This window comes from Lepisma saccharinum, chromosome 8, assembly GCF_977018435.1.
Source record: "Lepisma saccharinum chromosome 8, izLepSacc3.1, whole genome shotgun sequence".
Classification (NCBI taxonomy): domain Eukaryota; kingdom Metazoa; phylum Arthropoda; class Insecta; order Zygentoma; family Lepismatidae; genus Lepisma; species Lepisma saccharinum.
The window spans coordinates 83,178,446-83,203,194 of record NC_139236.1 but is presented as its reverse complement, the minus strand read 5'-3'; the positions used below and the strand labels follow the sequence as shown (position 1 = coordinate 83,203,194).

Genomic DNA, 24,749 nt, shown 5'->3' with positions numbered 1-24,749 from the left:
TTTCAGATTATAATGCAAAAGAGGAATTACTGAATAAAGAAAATCACTTTGGATCTCTTAAGAGTTTGAAATCTTTGCCAAATAGAATTGAAAATTCTGCTAATCAAGGTAAGATCTTACAGTTTTTATGCTCATATTAGAAATCTAAATTGACAATGTTATTTTTTTACAAATTACAAACAAATATTTGGTTAAAAAAATTATCGCACAAATAATTTAATAATATTGTTCTGTATATCCCTGATAGTGTTTTGGAGTAATGGTCTATTGTTTGTATTTTTCATGCTGAAAGTATATTAATATTCAGGAATATTCTGAAAAATTAATTATTTTTTGCTTTAAAACTAGTCAGTCATACTGAGGCCTGAATTTTGGAGGTAAGGATCTTGAGAGGAATCTCCACTGTGGGGAAACTGCTTCAAAGAAGACCAAATGGAAAAACAAAAGTTTAGCTGGGGAAAAGGGGGGGGGAGCTCATGATAATGTCAGTCTTGGGTTTCCACATACAGGAAAACCTCGTTAATACGAAGTTCAAGGGACCAAAAAATGTCAACTTCGTATTAAACGACTTCGAGTTATCCAAACTTTTCAAGATGGCGCCTGTTTTCAGGTGTAAATAAAGTAGAGTATAAATTCCCCCACAAAGGATGTTTTATACTTGGTGGTAGCTCATAAAATAAGCTTTATATGTACAATATAATAATATTGTACGTTTTAAAGAAAGTGTAAAAAATGTTACACAAAATGAGAACACGGAGCTTAACGTGGACACAAAGATTCCAAGGAGACCGTTAACACCATTTATCCTGCCTAGTTATACAACCGGTTATGCACGGGATGCATGTTGTGGCAAAAAGTCTTTTAAAAAACGGTATTTTCTTTTAATTGTGCAAAGTCGTTGCTCTTCCACGAAATTCTTACAATTTTAGTTCATAAGAAACCCGTTTGCACGGAGACCTACGGAAAAGAAAACAATCTCGTTTATTGCAAGAAGTGAAACTCTGAAGAATCTTGACGGTAGTCACAGTGGTGAAAGCAAGAGACGGGAGATAATCGGACAGAATGAATATTGGATTTTATGTGAGTTCACTAGAACATTGTCCGTTACAGGATTAACTGGTAAGATAAGATTCTGTTGGGAGAGAACACAACCTTTCCCTGGCAAAAAACCAAACAAAAAAATCGGGGCTGTAAATTTCGTTCTGGTTCGGCTGTCTAAAACACATCGTAAAAAATGTCACGTATTCTTTGCTTGAGTTAACTTCATATTCGCCCCCCCCCCCCCCCTCCTCCCTTCCTCAACTTGCATTGTAATCCACTCTGAAAAAGTAAACACACAACTTGCGATCTGTTTGCACCGAATGACACGTTGAATGACACGTTAAACAGTGCCGCACTCGATAATCACTCTGGTTTGGATCCCTCTTTAAACTGTATATTTAATCCCGCTTAGCTCATCAGCATAAAATGAACTAAAAACAAGTTTTACGAAACTTGCGTATTTTCAGATTAATAGACAATTTCTTGTAGATTTCAGGAGTATTCTGGAGGTCAAACAATCGCTCCGCCAAAACTTTTCCTCTCGTATTCCTACATTGAGCATTGCGGTTTTTTTTTGTTTTGTTTTTTTAACAGCAGCACGCTAATGGTTCTGAAGAAAAGTGGGGATTATATGGCTTTGGGAGATTCAAAACAATGAGGCTTATTCCTTGGAACTGGATGAGTCATTGCAGTTACCGGCAAGCGAGAGCTTTCCAGACGCTAGACTAAACACTGGCGCCAGCTGCAGCGTAAACACAATGAAACCGGCTGGAAGTTAGAGCAGCAGGTGGCAGAAGGGAAATCATGGGCATTTTAAAGATAACGTAGTTGTCGAAGACTGAACTTTTATCAGCAGTGAGAAAAAAAAAAAGATCCTTGCATTACCTTTTACCATGCAACAGACAATAATACGAGCAATATTTCCTATCCAGACAGCTGCATTCAAACAAGAAAGAGGGACCTGAAGTCTGCAATTATCGCATTACCATGCACACCAGTGGCGGATAATGAGCTGTTGTAGGAGAAGGAAGGGGGTCACTTTTCTTTTACTTATCATGCGGTTTTTGTTCGTTTTAAAGAAGGTATTCAGAACTGTTTGCTTTTTTTTAGACGCAAAAGGAAAGGAGCCCGTGTGCGCACACGAGCAAGAAAATTGTGGCCGAAACAATTAGCAATGGACCCCCCCCCCGTTTGCTGATAGCAAAAGGGAGGTCACTCAGACAAAAAAACACTGTTTTGGCAAATTTTATGACCGGCACAGTTGGGAAACGTATGAAACGGGAAACTGGAGTTGCAACATACGTAAAGATCGACGTCAGCTTTTGCGGGAAACCTAGATGACAACGCATTAAGCGGGTTGACGATCTTTAGTTGGCCTATGCGGCTTTGATTATCTGTAACAGTTTCCCTTTTTTTTAATGAAGTTCTACAGGGCACAAAGAACACGCTTTTAATGAAAGTGGTTACCGGAAGTTGTCGGCTACCAGCCCAAAAGTTGCTCGCTCACGGGAAGTTGCTGTATCTCGAGCTCAGAGCCAGGCAGATGGGTGAGACTTCCAGGCGCCACGCGTCTTGTCTTTCGGAACATTCATGCGATCTTATCTCGCATTTCTCATCTAGCACCGGTGAATATTTCCAAGGTGGCGCATTCAGCGGGGAAAGAGCTTGACCTCCCATGCAGATTGACAAAGAATGTCAATGTCCAGCGGGCATTTTGGGCTGCTTCCTTCGAGTTGTCAGCAGCTCTTAGGACAAGGAAACATGTCAAGGTCAAGTTGAAATAACGTCCAAGCTCTCTCCACATTCGATCTTCTCTTGTCAACTTACGCAGGTGTCTACTTCGAATTAAGCTAAACCAGTTTTGGGGAAGGGTCTTGTAAACAACTTCGTATTAAAAATTATTCGTATTTCGATTTATCCGTACTGAAATACATTATAAATCCTATCTTATCGGCTGGGGAATGGGAAGAACTTCGGATTAAAGGGTACTTCGTATTAACCAATATCGTATTAACGAGGTTTTCCTGTATATGATCAATTTGCACATTACCTTTGTACAGAGTGTCCAATCCCCTAGATTATATTAAGTAGTACAGATTATCGTATATGTATGACATAATTACTTATTACAACATGTAGCTATTTATTTACATAACATACTTGGGATTACATTCCAGCAGTGATCAGAACGCTACATTTTAAAAGTAGCTTCGCTACAGCTACAGCTACTCTTCCAAAATGTAGCTTCGCTACAGCTACAGCTACATTTTCCAAGAAGTAGCTCGCTACGCTACTCCTGTTCCCTACTCGCTACTTCGCTACTTTTTGCGCTACTTCTGCATAAAAAAAATGAAAACAGCCATATGGGTATTAATAAAATCCCCTACTACTGGTAAATAGATTCTGTTATTTATTATCATGATTCCAGTCATTCGATAATGTTGATAGCAATGTTACTTCTGTTACTTACTTTTACTATAGTACAAACTTTAGGCTAAAAGATTAAAAATCGGCAACTTACGTGTGTGAGTATGAGATTTTTCGTACTACGTTTCGGAGGTTACACTACCTCCTTCTTCAGGTTGAAACGATTAGACCAGGTGACATGGGGGCGCATTGAGGAACGTCATTCTAGAACAGTCGAACAGGCGAAAGTAAGAGATATCGAAACAATTAGGAGGAAATTGATTAAATTGGGAATTAACGAGGGAGTTAAGGAGGGAGAGAATAGGGACAGAAAAAAGGATGAAAATAAAGCCAATATTTTAAATTTAACAAAACTTCAACCCCCTAAGGCCTTAGCGGAGATTATGAAAATGGGGCATAAGTTTGCCATTAGGGATAAAAACTTCGAAAAAGAGGAATTCGTCATAGCGGCGGAGAAAATAGTGGGAAAATTAGACGAAAAAGAAGATAAATCCAATGTCAGGGTAAAAATTCGTGACATTATAGATGAACAAATGCACCTAAGTATAAGGGAACTAGGCCCACCCGTTACCAATCATAGGACATCAGAGGGAAAAACGGAAAGTAAGCTTAGGGGGAGTCTTCATAACGTGAAAAAATGGGTTAAACAAAGTGACGTATACTTAATTAGATCGGATAAGGAAAACAAAATGGTCATTATCGGGAAAGAGGAATACCATAGTAAGTTGGAAGATAGTTTTAGAAGTAATGACTACGAAGAAATCAAAGTTAACCCCATTAATAAAATCAAACGAGAAATCAGGAAAGGCATTGAAACCAGTTTTACCTTGGGAAGCGCGGAAAAAAAGAAATTACTTAAGGGGGTTAAGGAAGGGAATATTCCTACGGCCTTTGGGATACCTAAGACCCATAAAGAGGGGATTCCCCTCAGACCCATCATCCCCATGTATGCACATCCAGGATATGGTTTAGCTAAAGAAATGATTAAGAGGATGGGAAAAATGAATATGGACACTCCGTATAGCGTCAAAAACTCTCTTATGGTCAAAGAAACTATTGAGAAACTCACCATAGGAGAAGGGGACGTAATTTGTAGTTTCGACGTTATTAATCTGTACCCCAGTGTCCCCCGGGACAAAGCTGGGGACTGTTTGTATAGATGGTTGATCGACCAAAACGTTGAAATCTTGGTCGCCTGGGAGTACGTCCGATGGTTTTTTCTCATTACGGGGTACAATTACTTCTACGTTAACGATAAAATCTTCCGACAAAAAGAAGGGTTGGCCATGGGCAATCCCATTTCTGGTCTTGTGGCCAACATCTTCATGCACTACGTCGAAAAAGCCGCTATGGAGCATGCAGGGGGGAGGGGGGTGGTAAAATATTATGGGAGATATGTAGATGACATCCTCATCATAGGGAATGAAATCAAACTTGACAGCATTTTCGACCAATTGGGGAAGCAGGACCCCAGGATTGGGTTTACTAGGGAAGATATGGCCAACGGAAAGATCCACTTTCTTGACTTGTGCCTTACTAAAACCGGACAACGGATCATAACCGGGGTCTTCCATAAACCGTTAGCTGGAGAGATGTACCTCCATAAGAGATCCCAACATTCGAATAGGACTAAATTAAATGTTTTTCTTAACTTTTTCATTCGCGCCGAAAGACTGTGCAATGACGAGAAAGAGAAAGAGAAAGAAGGGGAATGGATAAGGAAGGTGGGGGTAAAGAATGGGTACACTATCCGCGACCTGGAAAAAGTAGCTAGGAAAGCCAAAAGGATTGTTAGGCAAGAAACATCGCAAAATGACAAAGAGGATAAAAAAACTGAGATAGGAAACGGGGAAAAAAACACATATTTTGTCGGGATCCCATATTTTAAGGGGGTCTCAGAGAAAATTGAAAAGTCCGTGAGGGGTTACGGAATAAAATGTGGGGTAAGAGCGCCCCGGAGTATTGAAAAGCACTTTACATCCTATAAGAAAGGGAGGGGGGATAAGCGCAGTAACCCTGAAGAGCGGAAGGGAGTATACAGGATAGTGTGTGAATGCGGAAAGGAATATGTGGGGCAAACCGGGAGAAGTATGCAAGTTAGGTGGGGAGAGCATGATAAAGACGTAAAGGAGGGCATACCCAAAACTGGATTATCTGAACACATATTGGTTAACCGACATAAGATTACTAAAAGGGAAGTTATTAGGGAGGTTAACAATAAATTGGACAGAAACGTATATGAAGCTGCCTATATATGCGCGAAAAATTGGAATAAACTTAATAGGGACGATGGGAATTTAGAAGACGGCTGGGTTAATTTCTTTAAAAAATGGGATAAAGCCGCAGTGTTTAGGGACGAGATGGGCTTCCATGTCACTCCTGAGGTCAGGAAAGCCGCCGAGGTGGAGGTCGACTTCTCCTTGGATTGGTGACTCCCGAGCCCCAGTTTGGAAGAATTGAGGAGGGGAAGTTCTCTTTCCCCAGGTACGGGCTGACACCGTGCATTCGCCTAACCTGGGCATTGGTCAGCAGTTCGCCAACTCCAGCCTTGGATGTTCTTTTGTTTTTATAGTATTGCGCGGTTTTAGATGTGAATTTATATTCTTTTTTAGAAAGTGTCCTTCAAGCAACTTTTTAACCTAAATCCTTAACCTTCACTTTCACGACGAGGCACCATGTCAGGTGTCTGAATAACATCGTTTCAACCTGAAGAAGGAGGTAGTGTAACCTCCGAAACGTAATACGAAAAATCTCATACTCACACACGTAAGTTGCCGATTTTTAATCTTTTAGCCTAAAGTTTGTATTTAATTGTGAGTAATTCGCACATTACCAGTATGTTATTGATCTCCGATACGGGGAGGAAAGTGCGCAAATATGAAAAGTTGAGGATTAAGCTTAATAAGACCCTAATTAGGATTGGTTTCCTTAAGCAGTGTAGGAAGAAGGGTTTTTTACCGAGTTTTTTAAAGTGGGGGTACCAACCCCTTAGTTTTAAAGGGCTGGATCAAAAGAGGGAAATACAGTTTAGAATGCTGGGGAAATGCATAAGGGAGGCTTATGCACAGGTGGATAGGCTCAACTCTGAATGTTACAGGTTACATTTGGAAATTGGAGGACGATTAGACCAGGTGACATGGGGGCGCATTGAGGAACGTCATTCTAGAACAGTCGAACAGGCGAAAGTAAGAGATATCGAAACAATTAGGAGGAAATTGATTAAATTGGGAATTAACGAGGGAGTTAAGGAGGGAGAGAATAGGGACAGAAAAAAGGATGAAAATAAAGCCAATATTTTAAATTTAACAAAACTTCAACCCCCTAAGGCCTTAGCGGAGATTATGAAAATGGGGCATAAGTTTGCCATTAGGGATAAAAACTTCGAAAAAGAGGAATTCGTCATAGCGGCGGAGAAAATAGTGGGAAAATTAGACGAAAAAGAAGATAAATCCAATGTCAGGGTAAAAATTCGTGACATTATAGATGAACAAATGCACCTAAGTATAAGGGAACTAGGCCCACCCGTTACCAATCATAGGACATCAGAGGGAAAAACGGAAAGTAAGCTTAGGGGGAGTCTTCATAACGTGAAAAAATGGGTTAAACAAAGTGACGTATACTTAATTAGATCGGATAAGGAAAACAAAATGGTCATTATCGGGAAAGAGGAATACCATAGTAAGTTGGAAGATAGTTTTAGAAGTAATGACTACGAAGAAATCAAAGTTAACCCCATTAATAAAATCAAACGAGAAATCAGGAAAGGCATTGAAACCAGTTTTACCTTGGGAAGCGCGGAAAAAAAGAAATTACTTAAGGGGGTTAAGGAAGGGAATATTCCTACGGCCTTTGGGATACCTAAGACCCATAAAGAGGGGATTCCCCTCAGACCCATCATCCCCATGTATGCACATCCAGGATATGGTTTAGCTAAAGAAATGATTAAGAGGATGGGAAAAATGAATATGGACACTCCGTATAGCGTCAAAAACTCTCTTATGGTCAAAGAAACTATTGAGAAACTCACCATAGGAGAAGGGGACGTAATTTGTAGTTTCGACGTTATTAATCTGTACCCCAGTGTCCCCCGGGACAAAGCTGGGGACTGTTTGTATAGATGGTTGATCGACCAAAACGTTGAAATCTTGGTCGCCTGGGAGTACGTCCGATGGTTTTTTCTCATTACGGGGTACAATTACTTCTACGTTAACGATAAAATCTTCCGACAAAAAGAAGGGTTGGCCATGGGCAATCCCATTTCTGGTCTTGTGGCCAACATCTTCATGCACTACGTCGAAAAAGCCGCTATGGAGCATGCAGGGGGGAGGGGGGTGGTAAAATATTATGGGAGATATGTAGATGACATCCTCATCATAGGGAATGAAATCAAACTTGACAGCATTTTCGACCAATTGGGGAAGCAGGACCCCAGGATTGGGTTTACTAGGGAAGATATGGCCAACGGAAAGATCCACTTTCTTGACTTGTGCCTTACTAAAACCGGACAACGGATCATAACCGGGGTCTTCCATAAACCGTTAGCTGGAGAGATGTACCTCCATAAGAGATCCCAACATTCGAATAGGACTAAATTAAATGTTTTTCTTAACTTTTTCATTCGCGCCGAAAGACTGTGCAATGACGAGAAAGAGAAAGAGAAAGAAGGGGAATGGATAAGGAAGGTGGGGGTAAAGAATGGGTACACTATCCGCGACCTGGAAAAAGTAGCTAGGAAAGCCAAAAGGATTGTTAGGCAAGAAACATCGCAAAATGACAAAGAGGATAAAAAAACTGAGATAGGAAACGGGGAAAAAAACACATATTTTGTCGGGATCCCATATTTTAAGGGGGTCTCAGAGAAAATTGAAAAGTCCGTGAGGGGTTACGGAATAAAATGTGGGGTAAGAGCGCCCCGGAGTATTGAAAAGCACTTTACATCCTATAAGAAAGGGAGGGGGGATAAGCGCAGTAACCCTGAAGAGCGGAAGGGAGTATACAGGATAGTGTGTGAATGCGGAAAGGAATATGTGGGGCAAACCGGGAGAAGTATGCAAGTTAGGTGGGGAGAGCATGATAAAGACGTAAAGGAGGGCATACCCAAAACTGGATTATCTGAACACATATTGGTTAACCGACATAAGATTACTAAAAGGGAAGTTATTAGGGAGGTTAACAATAAATTGGACAGAAACGTATATGAAGCTGCCTATATATGCGCGAAAAATTGGAATAAACTTAATAGGGACGATGGGAATTTAGAAGACGGCTGGGTTAATTTCTTTAAAAAATGGGATAAAGCCGCAGTGTTTAGGGACGAGATGGGCTTCCATGTCACTCCTGAGGTCAGGAAAGCCGCCGAGGTGGAGGTCGACTTCTCCTTGGATTGGTGACTCCCGAGCCCCAGTTTGGAAGAATTGAGGAGGGGAAGTTCTCTTTCCCCAGGTACGGGCTGACACCGTGCATTCGCCTAACCTGGGCATTGGTCAGCAGTTCGCCAACTCCAGCCTTGGATGTTCTTTTGTTTTTATAGTATTGCGCGGTTTTAGATGTGAATTTATATTCTTTTTTAGAAAGTGTCCTTCAAGCAACTTTTTAACCTAAATCCTTAACCTTCACTTTCACGACGAGGCACCATGTCAGGTGTCTGAATAACATCGTTTCAACCTGAAGAAGGAGGTAGTGTAACCTCCGAAACGTAGTACGAAAAATCTCATACTCACACACGTAAGTTGCCGATTTTTAATCTTTTAGCCTAAAGTTTGTATTTAATTGTGAGTAATTCGCACATTACCAGTATGTTATTGATCTCCGATACGGGGAGGAAAGTGCGCAAATATGAAAAGTTGAGGATTAAGCTTAATAAGACCCTAATTAGGATTGGTTTCCTTAAGCAGTGTAGGAAGAAGGGTTTTTTACCGAGTTTTTTAAAGTGGGGGTACCAACCCCTTAGTTTTAAAGGGCTGGATCAAAAGAGGGAAATACAGTTTAGAATGCTGGGGAAATGCATAAGGGAGGCTTATGCACAGGTGGATAGGCTCAACTCTGAATGTTACAGGTTACATTTGGAAATTGGAGGACGATTAGACCAGGTGACATGGGGGCGCATTGAGGAACGTCATTCTAGAACAGTCGAACAGGCGAAAGTAAGAGATATCGAAACAATTAGGAGGAAATTGATTAAATTGGGAATTAACGAGGGAGTTAAGGAGGGAGAGAATAGGGACAGAAAAAAGGATGAAAATAAAGCCAATATTTTAAATTTAACAAAACTTCAACCCCCTAAGGCCTTAGCGGAGATTATGAAAATGGGGCATAAGTTTGCCATTAGGGATAAAAACTTCGAAAAAGAGGAATTCGTCATAGCGGCGGAGAAAATAGTGGGAAAATTAGACGAAAAAGAAGATAAATCCAATGTCAGGGTAAAAATTCGTGACATTATAGATGAACAAATGCACCTAAGTATAAGGGAACTAGGCCCACCCGTTACCAATCATAGGACATCAGAGGGAAAAACGGAAAGTAAGCTTAGGGGGAGTCTTCATAACGTGAAAAAATGGGTTAAACAAAGTGACGTATACTTAATTAGATCGGATAAGGAAAACAAAATGGTCATTATCGGGAAAGAGGAATACCATAGTAAGTTGGAAGATAGTTTTAGAAGTAATGACTACGAAGAAATCAAAGTTAACCCCATTAATAAAATCAAACGAGAAATCAGGAAAGGCATTGAAACCAGTTTTACCTTGGGAAGCGCGGAAAAAAAGAAATTACTTAAGGGGGTTAAGGAAGGGAATATTCCTACGGCCTTTGGGATACCTAAGACCCATAAAGAGGGGATTCCCCTCAGACCCATCATCCCCATGTATGCACATCCAGGATATGGTTTAGCTAAAGAAATGATTAAGAGGATGGGAAAAATGAATATGGACACTCCGTATAGCGTCAAAAACTCTCTTATGGTCAAAGAAACTATTGAGAAACTCACCATAGGAGAAGGGGACGTAATTTGTAGTTTCGACGTTATTAATCTGTACCCCAGTGTCCCCCGGGACAAAGCTGGGGACTGTTTGTATAGATGGTTGATCGACCAAAACGTTGAAATCTTGGTCGCCTGGGAGTACGTCCGATGGTTTTTTCTCATTACGGGGTACAATTACTTCTACGTTAACGATAAAATCTTCCGACAAAAAGAAGGGTTGGCCATGGGCAATCCCATTTCTGGTCTTGTGGCCAACATCTTCATGCACTACGTCGAAAAAGCCGCTATGGAGCATGCAGGGGGGAGGGGGGTGGTAAAATATTATGGGAGATATGTAGATGACATCCTCATCATAGGGAATGAAATCAAACTTGACAGCATTTTCGACCAATTGGGGAAGCAGGACCCCAGGATTGGGTTTACTAGGGAAGATATGGCCAACGGAAAGATCCACTTTCTTGACTTGTGCCTTACTAAAACCGGACAACGGATCATAACCGGGGTCTTCCATAAACCGTTAGCTGGAGAGATGTACCTCCATAAGAGATCCCAACATTCGAATAGGACTAAATTAAATGTTTTTCTTAACTTTTTCATTCGCGCCGAAAGACTGTGCAATGACGAGAAAGAGAAAGAGAAAGAAGGGGAATGGATAAGGAAGGTGGGGGTAAAGAATGGGTACACTATCCGCGACCTGGAAAAAGTAGCTAGGAAAGCCAAAAGGATTGTTAGGCAAGAAACATCGCAAAATGACAAAGAGGATAAAAAAACTGAGATAGGAAACGGGGAAAAAAACACATATTTTGTCGGGATCCCATATTTTAAGGGGGTCTCAGAGAAAATTGAAAAGTCCGTGAGGGGTTACGGAATAAAATGTGGGGTAAGAGCGCCCCGGAGTATTGAAAAGCACTTTACATCCTATAAGAAAGGGAGGGGGGATAAGCGCAGTAACCCTGAAGAGCGGAAGGGAGTATACAGGATAGTGTGTGAATGCGGAAAGGAATATGTGGGGCAAACCGGGAGAAGTATGCAAGTTAGGTGGGGAGAGCATGATAAAGACGTAAAGGAGGGCATACCCAAAACTGGATTATCTGAACACATATTGGTTAACCGACATAAGATTACTAAAAGGGAAGTTATTAGGGAGGTTAACAATAAATTGGACAGAAACGTATATGAAGCTGCCTATATATGCGCGAAAAATTGGAATAAACTTAATAGGGACGATGGGAATTTAGAAGACGGCTGGGTTAATTTCTTTAAAAAATGGGATAAAGCCGCAGTGTTTAGGGACGAGATGGGCTTCCATGTCACTCCTGAGGTCAGGAAAGCCGCCGAGGTGGAGGTCGACTTCTCCTTGGATTGGTGACTCCCGAGCCCCAGTTTGGAAGAATTGAGGAGGGGAAGTTCTCTTTCCCCAGGTACGGGCTGACACCGTGCATTCGCCTAACCTGGGCATTGGTCAGCAGTTCGCCAACTCCAGCCTTGGATGTTCTTTTGTTTTTATAGTATTGCGCGGTTTTAGATGTGAATTTATATTCTTTTTTAGAAAGTGTCCTTCAAGCAACTTTTTAACCTAAATCCTTAACCTTCACTTTCACGACGAGGCACCATGTCAGGTGTCTGAATAACATCGTTTCAACCTGAAGAAGGAGGTAGTGTAACCTCCGAAACGTAGTACGAAAAATCTCATACTCACACACGTAAGTTGCCGATTTTTAATCTTTTAGCCTAAAGTTTGTATTTAATTGTGAGTAATTCGCACATTACCAGTATGTTATTGATCTCCGATACGGGGAGGAAAGTGCGCAAATATGAAAAGTTGAGGATTAAGCTTAATAAGACCCTAATTAGGATTGGTTTCCTTAAGCAGTGTAGGAAGAAGGGTTTTTTACCGAGTTTTTTAAAGTGGGGGTACCAACCCCTTAGTTTTAAAGGGCTGGATCAAAAGAGGGAAATACAGTTTAGAATGCTGGGGAAATGCATAAGGGAGGCTTATGCACAGGTGGATAGGCTCAACTCTGAATGTTACAGGTTACATTTGGAAATTGGAGGACGATTAGACCAGGTGACATGGGGGCGCATTGAGGAACGTCATTCTAGAACAGTCGAACAGGCGAAAGTAAGAGATATCGAAACAATTAGGAGGAAATTGATTAAATTGGGAATTAACGAGGGAGTTAAGGAGGGAGAGAATAGGGACAGAAAAAAGGATGAAAATAAAGCCAATATTTTAAATTTAACAAAACTTCAACCCCCTAAGGCCTTAGCGGAGATTATGAAAATGGGGCATAAGTTTGCCATTAGGGATAAAAACTTCGAAAAAGAGGAATTCGTCATAGCGGCGGAGAAAATAGTGGGAAAATTAGACGAAAAAGAAGATAAATCCAATGTCAGGGTAAAAATTCGTGACATTATAGATGAACAAATGCACCTAAGTATAAGGGAACTAGGCCCACCCGTTACCAATCATAGGACATCAGAGGGAAAAACGGAAAGTAAGCTTAGGGGGAGTCTTCATAACGTGAAAAAATGGGTTAAACAAAGTGACGTATACTTAATTAGATCGGATAAGGAAAACAAAATGGTCATTATCGGGAAAGAGGAATACCATAGTAAGTTGGAAGATAGTTTTAGAAGTAATGACTACGAAGAAATCAAAGTTAACCCCATTAATAAAATCAAACGAGAAATCAGGAAAGGCATTGAAACCAGTTTTACCTTGGGAAGCGCGGAAAAAAAGAAATTACTTAAGGGGGTTAAGGAAGGGAATATTCCTACGGCCTTTGGGATACCTAAGACCCATAAAGAGGGGATTCCCCTCAGACCCATCATCCCCATGTATGCACATCCAGGATATGGTTTAGCTAAAGAAATGATTAAGAGGATGGGAAAAATGAATATGGACACTCCGTATAGCGTCAAAAACTCTCTTATGGTCAAAGAAACTATTGAGAAACTCACCATAGGAGAAGGGGACGTAATTTGTAGTTTCGACGTTATTAATCTGTACCCCAGTGTCCCCCGGGACAAAGCTGGGGACTGTTTGTATAGATGGTTGATCGACCAAAACGTTGAAATCTTGGTCGCCTGGGAGTACGTCCGATGGTTTTTTCTCATTACGGGGTACAATTACTTCTACGTTAACGATAAAATCTTCCGACAAAAAGAAGGGTTGGCCATGGGCAATCCCATTTCTGGTCTTGTGGCCAACATCTTCATGCACTACGTCGAAAAAGCCGCTATGGAGCATGCAGGGGGGAGGGGGGTGGTAAAATATTATGGGAGATATGTAGATGACATCCTCATCATAGGGAATGAAATCAAACTTGACAGCATTTTCGACCAATTGGGGAAGCAGGACCCCAGGATTGGGTTTACTAGGGAAGATATGGCCAACGGAAAGATCCACTTTCTTGACTTGTGCCTTACTAAAACCGGACAACGGATCATAACCGGGGTCTTCCATAAACCGTTAGCTGGAGAGATGTACCTCCATAAGAGATCCCAACATTCGAATAGGACTAAATTAAATGTTTTTCTTAACTTTTTCATTCGCGCCGAAAGACTGTGCAATGACGAGAAAGAGAAAGAGAAAGAAGGGGAATGGATAAGGAAGGTGGGGGTAAAGAATGGGTACACTATCCGCGACCTGGAAAAAGTAGCTAGGAAAGCCAAAAGGATTGTTAGGCAAGAAACATCGCAAAATGACAAAGAGGATAAAAAAACTGAGATAGGAAACGGGGAAAAAAACACATATTTTGTCGGGATCCCATATTTTAAGGGGGTCTCAGAGAAAATTGAAAAGTCCGTGAGGGGTTACGGAATAAAATGTGGGGTAAGAGCGCCCCGGAGTATTGAAAAGCACTTTACATCCTATAAGAAAGGGAGGGGGGATAAGCGCAGTAACCCTGAAGAGCGGAAGGGAGTATACAGGATAGTGTGTGAATGCGGAAAGGAATATGTGGGGCAAACCGGGAGAAGTATGCAAGTTAGGTGGGGAGAGCATGATAAAGACGTAAAGGAGGGCATACCCAAAACTGGATTATCTGAACACATATTGGTTAACCGACATAAGATTACTAAAAGGGAAGTTATTAGGGAGGTTAACAATAAATTGGACAGAAACGTATATGAAGCTGCCTATATATGCGCGAAAAATTGGAATAAACTTAATAGGGACGATGGGAATTTAGAAGACGGCTGGGTTAATTTCTTTAAAAAATGGGATAAAGCCGCAGTGTTTAGGGACGAGATGGGCTTCCATGTCACTCCTGAGGTCAGGAAAGCCGCCGAGGTGGAGGTCGACTTCTCCTTGGATTGGTGACTCCCGAGCCCCAGTTTGGAAGAATTGAGGAGGGGAAGTTCTCTTTCCCCAGGTACGGGCTGACACCGTGCATTCGCCTAACCTGGGCATTGGTCAGCAGTTCGCCAACTCCAGCCTTGGATGTTCTTTTGTTTTTATAGTATTGCGCGGTTTTAGATGTGAATTTATATTCTTTTTTAGAAAGTGTCCTTCAAGCAACTTTTTAACCTAAATCCTTAACCTTCACTTTCACGACGAGGCACCATGTCAGGTGTCTGAATAACATCGTTTCAACCTGAAGAAGGAGGTAGTGTAACCTCCGAAACGTAGTACGAAAAATCTCATACTCACACACGTAAGTTGCCGATTTTTAATCTTTTAGCCTAAAGTTTGTATTTAATTGTGAGTAATTCGCACATTACCAGTATGTTTTACTATAGTTTTTGAGAATACCATACCTATGCAAGTGGCATATCAATTCAAATTTGATATATGGATATTGCAATTAGGGTGTTACCCAAATTAATTATTACAACTATACACAAATAAAATTTGGTAGGATTACGTATTTATATTCACATCAACATATTTTCCTTGAGAATAAATATTTCATTTTTATAGACTGATATAAAGTCAGCATTTTGAATGATGATGATGATGTCATGATTAGCAAAAGTTAAAAGTTACGAAAAGTGACGCAAAAGTAGGAGAAATACATAAATTTAAAAACTATGTATATTAACTAAAGGAAATTGTCGTTTCTGCAGGAAAGTCAATGACTCGTACATACTTTTTGCAATATGATGAAATTATTGAGGAAACTGTCGTGTAAACCTGAGTGTTCTAAACGTATTGTAATTTTAAAATTTGTGAACAAATACTATCGCGATAATAATTGTAATTCCAGAAACTATCATTCTTGTAACAATAATTTCTTGCTGGTGACGATGATCAATGCTGTTAACGTACTGAGCCATTTATTGCTGGCACTATTCCCTTGTCAGTGGAAAATCCATCGCTCGTTTTTGCACTGCAAGTTCTGTCTTACACAGCAATTAATGACATTTTGGTGTCTCTTACACCATGAATATCCACAGGATTTGTTCCGGGGGTGACGCAAACGAGGCACTTTTTTCGAGCTGCTAGCAGGAATATATTCATATATGATAGTTAGTTATCTGGATATCTGAATTATTCAGATACTAATTAAATAAATTACGCAGATATATATATATATAATCTACAATCTAGATAATCTGTATCTCCATGTAATAGACTGTCTTTATGAACCTCCTGCAAAATTAAGGGTTATTGTCGATTTTTTCTGACGCTGCCCATGTAGCACACACAGGTTGGGCCAACGTTGGTAAATGGTTACAAATTTTTTGTGCCAACGGTTGGCGAATTGTTGGTGATGTCCGCCTTGCCATCAATCTCCCAACCAACTATTTCCCAACGTTGGCCCAACTACAATGGAAAAACTTTGCCAACAATCTCCCTACCAAATCTATTTCCCAACGTTGGCCCAACTACAATGGAAAAACTTTGCCAACAATCTTCCAACCAAATCTATTTCCCAGCATTGGGCTAACTACAGTGGAAAAACTTCCCAACCATTAATACTCAAACCAACATGCCAATGTTAATACTTTTGGCAAGTTTGTTTATAATATTAATAAATATTTTACAAACAATTGCATCATTTCTTGTATGTATAAAAATTTATTAAGATTATATTATTAAGACATTTTCAAACACTGGAGAAAAATACAAGGAATGATAAAAAAAACTTACGTATTTATCATTATAAAAGTAAAACATTTCTTAGCGGAGCTAATAAGCAAAACGAATTTCACAAATACTATTCAAGACAATCACCTTCATACATTACAAAAAAAAAGTAGCAAGATGCTATTGTATTTATTGAACGAAAAAAGGTGCAAGAGGTTGACAATTCAGGTGTCAAAGAACACAATGTCATTTCAATAGAATAGCTTATTATTACAAAATGGAATACATCCAAATGCTGATGTGTCAGCGAAATCTGCTGTAAGAATATACGAATATACTTTTTATGTAAATAACTTAAGGATACAATAACTCTGTTCTTTACATTCTTTACCTTAAACATAAACAATCTACTGCTTGGAAGAAGTGAAGTGAAAATGTCCAATTTGTTCATGAAAATGTTCAATTTAAATTATATGTACAAACCATCATTACTACAATCCTTTTCAATGGAGTTTACAACAACAACAACATCACCATCTTTCATTAAGAAGCAATCATCAGGTGAGGTTGTTCCCACAATACAATTCTCTTTTTTCATTCAAAAGTATAGATTTGATACAGTAAAATGAACTTGTAGTCTGAACAGCAGAACCACTTTGAATTATGTCTGTAGATCCTGAAACAGAAGGGACTTCATGAAATTCACTCATTATAATTTCTGCAGCTTTAGAAATGACTCGTCTCTCGTATCTTGCTGAAAAACTATCACCAGTCTTTACTAGTTTCCTTATTTCTTGATGTTCCTGCAGTTGCCTTTTCCTTTCTACGTTGCTCCCGGCTGCCATTTCTATCATTGACAAAGCGGAACCAGCTTTGTATCACTGAGTGTATTTCACAATCTGATGCATTTGATGTACATGAATTCCTTCAAACTGAAACTAGAAACAATTCAAACTGTTAGATCCATGGATGAACTCAAATGTAACATACCATATGATATGTGTACTTGGGCCTATCTTTAGTATGAGGATTAAACTTATTCCGTCCCATGAAAGGAAACTAATATTGACATATTATGCACGTGGGGTGACATTAATCCTTCACATCTAGACAGTTACTTATACTATATGCATGGACGTCCGCAGGATTTTTTCCAGGGAGGGGCAAGGAAGGTATTTTTTCCCAGGGGAGAGGGCAAACAAGGCACATTTTCTCCAAAAATAGTGTTGTTCCCTAAAAAAAATGCTCAAATTTGTATTTATGGTGTTCATGAAACAATTAACAGATATTATTGTGGTTAAAATGAAATTATATGTGTGAAATACATAATTTTTGGTTGACCTTCATTTTCCAGGGGGGGCATGCCCCCCTTCCGGAAGCCCATGACTGGTGATGGTAGGGAAAGGATGAGAAAGGAATTACAAAGATTTGCCACAATATTCATTTCATGTGAGTGATGTAAAACTGCAGAGAAGTTACAAACTGCTAGCCTGGCCTCATCTTAGATCTAACTCACTCCCTTCTGAATATAAAGTGAAAGCTCAACTAACTAAGCCAGGCTTGCTGAATTGTGAGAAATTAGTTTGCACTTATGCTGAATTGTGAGAAATGAGTTTGCACTTATGAACACTGTTCTAGTAAAAGCAGAATACTTCAGTGCTGCATGAAATAATATTAGTTTTTCCTATTAAGTAAATAAGATAGCTGAAGTAAAAAAAATACCAAAAACAATGGTAAAATTAAACAACAAATAAGTTTTTTTAAATAAAAATGTTTCTTCTCAGAATACATTTTTGAAATGTCCTTATTAGAGAATTTTTTAAAGACTTACGTAAAAGAATGCTCACTGTTAATACTAAATGTTCTAAAACTTTCCATCATGTACATTATTTGGATTTTACATCAACAAGTAATTGCCCTACAGCCTAATTTAGTTACCAATTCAAAAAAGAAAAAAAGAACAGCCTTCTAACTTACTTGGTACAAGTTCCAATAATTTCAAATGTCGGAGAGGTATTTTGTTGTGTTCTCCAGTCCAGTTATGATGTGCTGCCAATGCATTAGAAAATATTTTATCCAGAATTCTTCGCTCAATTTGCTGTAGGTTTTTGCCTCCAATGAAACTCATGTACGATTCCTACAACAAAACATTAATTCAATCAAGAAGCACTGACTGCACTGTGGGCAATACAAGGTACACATTTTATCGTAAAATTAAGATCTCCGGGAAACGTATTTCTTTAATTTTTTGAAAGGTCATGGAAGTGTTTTCTCCCATCGTTCAATTTATTTGGCCGGTAAATCAAGCATTTTTCTAGATTAATGTTTGTCTCTCTGATGCACAAAAGCTGTTGCCTCTATTTCCTTCCAATATGTAAACCAGATATTGCGTGCGTTTCATGACGTAACCCCCGGTCAGTGTTTCCAACCACACATATTTGTAACTATGTTAACGTTACATAACCTACGTAAATCTGCATCTTAATGTGCATGATTTTCGAGTATGTTAACCTAACAAAGTTAACGTAACGTAACTAATGTAACCCTTTTTTTAACTATGTTAACCTAACCTATCGTAACTAAGTTAACGTAACGTAACTAATATAATCCTTTTTTAACTAGGGAAGTAGTTATTTTTCAGTTAGGAAGATTGGAAACACTGCATACCCACTGATGATAGAAAACGTTAGTGAAGATTTGCCCGCCATATTGTGTGTAACGCAAGCGAAAAAGGAACAAACAATAATTATTCGATATGTGCAAAATTGAAATTATTTTCATCAAAAAAGCGAAATCCCACCTTAAAGAATCTTTAGCAATGCATAATAGGTAAGTACGAATGTGAAAAATAACAAAATAAATGAATTTGAGACGTCTCCCGGAAATCGGAATTTTAATGAAAACTGAAATACTTCAATTTGCATGATTTTTTTCAGTGAAACTTATATTGATGTAAAAGAAGCACATGGAGTTTAGAATGTAATTGATTTATCTTAAATTACAGCATACCACTTTGAGCTACAGTCAATTATGTTGAAAATGTTAACTGCTCAATTAACACAAAAAAAATATTTGACAATAATTTCACTCACGGAAATATGTCAACTTACCATCTGCTTCATGTGCTCAGGAGAAGAAAGTAACCACTCTTCCACCCTCTGAATGTCATCCTCTGTTGACAAAAAAGCTTTAGATTTTCAGGCATGGGCTGATTTGAGGATATCAATGTTGGATTCAAATTTTCCAAAATAAGCTTCTGATTTTCATGTATTTCTAACAGTCTATGCTCAATTTTTGCTAGATGACGTGAAATAACAGATAAACTACTCCCATGAAACTGGCAATTTGCAATCTTCTTGTCTGACCCAGATGTAGATTGTAGAGCCGAAGTTGCTTTGCCTTCACCTAGAATGAAGATGCCAGTAAAAGTAAAAGATCAATCTCTTGCAATCAGTACAATATACATATTACAAATTGAAATAGGAAAATAGCTACAGTGTGTTGTTGTACAGTTACAAACATGTTAGTGTATCTTCCTTCATAAAAAAAAAGGTCACAATTACTTTTAAAACTGCACATTACATGCAACACCTGTCTCCAGTTTTATGTCCATGAGAACAAGTATAGAAATGAAAACACAAGGAATTAGTTGGTGATGTTAAACCCTGAGTAATTACTAAAATATAAATTCCTAACACATTTGTGACAATATTTTTTAAAACTTGAATTTACATTTTACTATGATATACTGCTTATCACATTTTAAACAGAACATGCCTCTGCACAGTTACTGGCTAATGTATACCACACTGTGTATAGTAGTTTCTTCTCTACTAATAAATAAATGTGTCCGAAGGATAGTAAATTAGTACCAAAAATTCGTATGGTACTTGAATGTATTAAGTGTGGCTACAAACTAATTCTTTTCTGAATAATTTATGAATTACATACCTAATGATTCAGTGTATTTTACTCAAAAGAACAGTGGAAATGAAAAATGTTGTTTGATGTTGCTTAACTATAATGAATCACATCGCTAGAAAGTGAAAACACAAGGATGTCTTCTGCATTTTAACCTTACTGGCGGTAACGGTTCATTGTTTTATGATTTTTTTCAAATTCTCCTAACAGGAAGACTAATTATTGTAGAATTTTGGCACTCATTGTCACACGAAATGAGTACTGTTTGGAGTTCGAAAAAAGTTATTTATGTTGAAAAAATGGTAACAGTTCAGTATATCAGAGACACATTTCTTCATTTTTACATTAGAAACTACTTAAGGAAATGAGTTTCTCCAAGGTTTCCAACGTTGTCGAGGTAGTTTCTTTCATCGTGGAATCCTGTATTTTTCAAAAGAAATATCTCACTGATGCACAATTGCCATGGCTTTCATTTGCTCCCCCTATGTGAAGCGGATGTGATGACATAACCCCCTGTCAGTGTTTCCAACCCCCTTTTCAACTATGCTTGCCTAACCTAACCTTATCGGAAATGGTTCGTGGGACTATCCGTCAGCTACCCGTGCATAATGTACAATTTGCACACGTGATGAACACGAGAGTACATATTTTTCAGTGAAGAAGGTTGGAAACACTGCATACCTACAACAGTAGTTAACTTGTGCCCGCCATATTGTGTGTTAGGGAAGCGAAAAAAGGAATAACAAAAACTACTCTCTATGTGAAAAACTGTGTTTGTTTTCGTGTAAAAAGCATAATGGCACCTTGAACTATGTTCCGCAATACACAATTGGTAAATACGAACCATGCGAAACACAAAATATCGGATTTTAATGTGTCTCCGATATAACAAACGTACCGAAAAAATTAACTTAAAAATTATCTTACGGAAGAATGTTTGCTTTCCATGGAGAATGCACTTACCTTGACAACGGACTGTAAGTATTGTAGACTAGCGGGAATTGATGAATAACTAAATCGAAAGCTTAGAAGAATGCATTTAGACATTCAGACTTTATTTTCATGCTAAGAGAACCAAACTTGGCCTACCTAACTACAAAGGCACATATTGAACAAAATCTTAAGCAATCGCTAAAACTCTGCAATATGTGTTAGCAGAAGTAAATCGAAATCAAACCATGTAAAAATTGCATTCGTAACATGATGAAATCACAATAAAACAAAAGGAACTTGAGCAACTGGAAAGTTACGAAAAATACTCTTTCAACATTCTTCGTTGAGGTTGTGTGATTCAGTCTCTCTCTCGAAAAAATCGTCGATGTTTCTCATTATGCATAACAAGGAAATAATTTATAATTTGAATTGCAATTAAGAGACCCACAAAAATTGAATTTTTGGTCCCGAAGAAAAGAAAACTGGCTCATGTTCGATCTATTACATTCCGATTTCATGGTGATACATTCACCTATTTTTGGTCGTAGGTTCCTAAACATGTGTAATAATGGAATCCGGGAGAAAATGTTGATACATACAATGCTATTTTGTACATTCTTAAAAATCTAACCGTTACCAAAAACTGCCTCGGAATGCATAACTTTTATAACTATGTAAATATGAATAACTCTGCAAGTAAATTATAACATTATTTTTCATTATCTGTACTATTATCAAACTAAATCAGTGTGTCACTTACCTCTCTTAACGTACTCTTCAGTAAAAAGAAAAATTGCTCATCAGTCGTCACATATCCATATCCACACTGGCCGCCATCACAAAGTCACAATCGACTTTCGAACACACATCGATTATGTGTAGCCTATTTCGATATAAATCGTTATGTGATATTATTTAAAAAAATTCTCCGGAGGATGAACAAATCAAAGAGCACGCCATCGTTTTTACGTCTATATTGAACTAAATTCATTGAGAATGTTCTTTGCTATACTTTTCCGGTAGCAGCCCGAGGCTCGTTTTGTCCCAAAAGAATTTCGTTCTTCATTTGGTTGCCCTATGCTTTACATTGTAACGCAATAGAAATTGAATTCGCACTAATTGTTCACATTAAGTAAGTGCGGGACAGAAAATTTCTGGTCGGGACGGGGAAAATTCACCATTTTCCTAGTAAATCGGAAAATTTCGGGACGAGAAAAAAAAAATTTCCCGACAATTCATAAAACTCGAATTTTACACGCTATTTCTCCGTCGAGTGATTGTTTTTAGAGGTGTGTGCGGGACAGCATTTTTTGGGCCGGGACGGGATCGGGATGGGAATTTTTTATAATTCCGACATTCGGGACGGGAAGTCGGGAAATTTTCGAGACGGAAAATGTTCAAGCTCTGGATATATCTAATTCTACATGTCATTTTTACTTTAAGTGATTGCTTTTGCACATTTTTTAATGTTAAACAGAATTTAATTTTTCTTAGCTCACTGTAGGGTCTTGCTGATCGACAGGGGAATTTTACGCCCTCTTTGTCGTTTTGCATAACGTCACTGGCCACTGTACCAAACCTTGAATGCAATGTTGGGCCAACCTACAATATGGGCGTAATTGACAACCATGTCTGCCAACAATGTGAATCATTGGCCCAACGTAAGATATTCGTTGGCAAGAACTACCAACCACTTCCCAACCATGCCGACAATCACCCAACGTTGGCCCAACAATGTGTGCTACATGGGTGTTGCCACATTCAAAATTCACCTCAAAATGCTGAGAAAAAATGTAGCTGTAGCGAAATTTTCGCTACAACTACAGGAATTTTGTAGCTTCGCTACCGCTACAACTACAATTTTCAAAATGTAGCGTCGCTACAGCTACAGCTACAAATTTTGTAGCTAGCTACAGTAGCGACGCTACAAGTAGTTCGCTACTTCTGACCACTGCATTCCAGTACATCATTTGCCCCCTGCATTGTCGTTTGTGCCCACACACACACACACACATGCTTCACTGTCTATTCCTCAGCACACTATGTGCTCTCACATCAGCAATTGACATGTGAATTCAATCGAGCATTCCATGTGATCTTCAGAGAAGGTAACCGAATACCGGCCAATTTTCAACATGGTTGCAACAGGATACAGGGTACGAGGACTTCTTGAACACACTCTATGGGCTATTCCAAATGCAGACAGGCAGGGGTGTCAGGGTGATGTCACAGATATCCATGAAACTGAAATATATTATTCTAGATATAAAATTATGACACACATATTTTTTTGTTTCGCAAAAAAAAAAAAAAAAAAAAAAATTGTTGTTACTGCCTCAAAGTTTGGTGCCAAATTTTCACAAGTTTTGATGCCAAACATTGTAAACGGCTGTTTCTCAGGAACTATTAAAGATATTTGGATTCTGTTTTTTTTATCTGTAAGTTTATTGAAAGCCTTTTCAAATGCATATACAACGAACTTTATATGCAGCTTTTGGGGTGTGCTATAAATGAAATAAAAAAAAATTAGCCCCCTTTTGGACCCCCAAAATCTCGAAAAAGCCACCCTCAAAAATTTGCAAAATTTCTGGCCAGTTAGCAATACCTCAAGTTGAACATATATACATTTCACGGGGTGTATATGCCTGGTTGTAGTTTTACACAATATTTTAATAAGCACATTGACAAGCTTAAATGCAATCTTAATATTGAAGGAGACAAACCTTATTTCATCAGGCTATTATTGGTAAACAATATACAAATTTTAAATGTAAAACAAGCAAGACATATACATCATAAGAGTCCATAACCAAACAATTCATGTAATTGGTTTATATCATCATATTGCTGATCACACTCAACATTTCTTATTTATAGAACATACATGATGTTCTTCTTGAAGGTTCACATAACCACTTTTTGTACATGCAAAATAATCTAACACAGTTATTTTTAGTGGTTCTTATTGATTTTATCTGCGACGTTTCGTTCTGGTTTTCCATAACTTTCTCAAGCTACACCAAGATATACATACAAAAACACAACCTCACATGGCAAGTCACTCTACACTTCTAAGGAAAGAATGTGTCCTTATTTCCTCCTAGGTAAACTGGTTTTTCCTTGCAAGTGTTCCTTACAGCTGGCTGTTTCTCCCCCTCCCGTAACCTACTCTTCTTGTCTTCCCTCCTCTCCTCCTTCTGGTGGCACTGACCTTTTCTTTCTCCTTTAACTCCTCTCATTTAAATTTAATTTGTTCTTCTTATGATGTGAATTATATCCCCTGCTTTGTATCCATTTTCCTGTGCTGCCTGCATTATCCACTTGACTTCTCTGTCATAGCTTGCTTTGTTGTTGCATAATCTCATTGCTCTCCGTACAAAATTCTCACAAATGTTGTCTTTGGTTGTGATT

At 38.7% G+C, this 24,749-nt stretch overlaps 1 protein-coding gene and 1 long non-coding RNA gene across 4 annotated transcripts in view; one reads left to right on the top strand and one right to left on the bottom strand.

Moving 5' to 3' along the window:
- Window positions 1-24,749, top strand: part of LOC145991222 (uncharacterized) — an 86,321-nt gene that overhangs the window by 59,732 nt on the left and 1,840 nt on the right. For 2 of the 3 annotated variants that reach the window (XM_083127181.1, XM_083127179.1), the window contains exon 15: window positions 1-108. In XM_083127181.1, coding sequence (XP_082983307.1) covers window positions 1-108 — 108 coding nt within the window. The remainder of the gene's footprint in view (window positions 109-24,749) is intronic. The other variant, XM_083127180.1, reaches the window with a different exon arrangement.
- LOC145991592 (uncharacterized) lies at window positions 17,325-19,664 on the bottom strand. Its single transcript, XR_014442075.1, has 3 exons — window positions 19,595-19,664; window positions 18,462-18,621; window positions 17,325-17,422 (listed from the first exon to the last, which is right to left on the bottom strand). It is a non-coding gene; the product is annotated as an uncharacterized LOC145991592 (long non-coding RNA).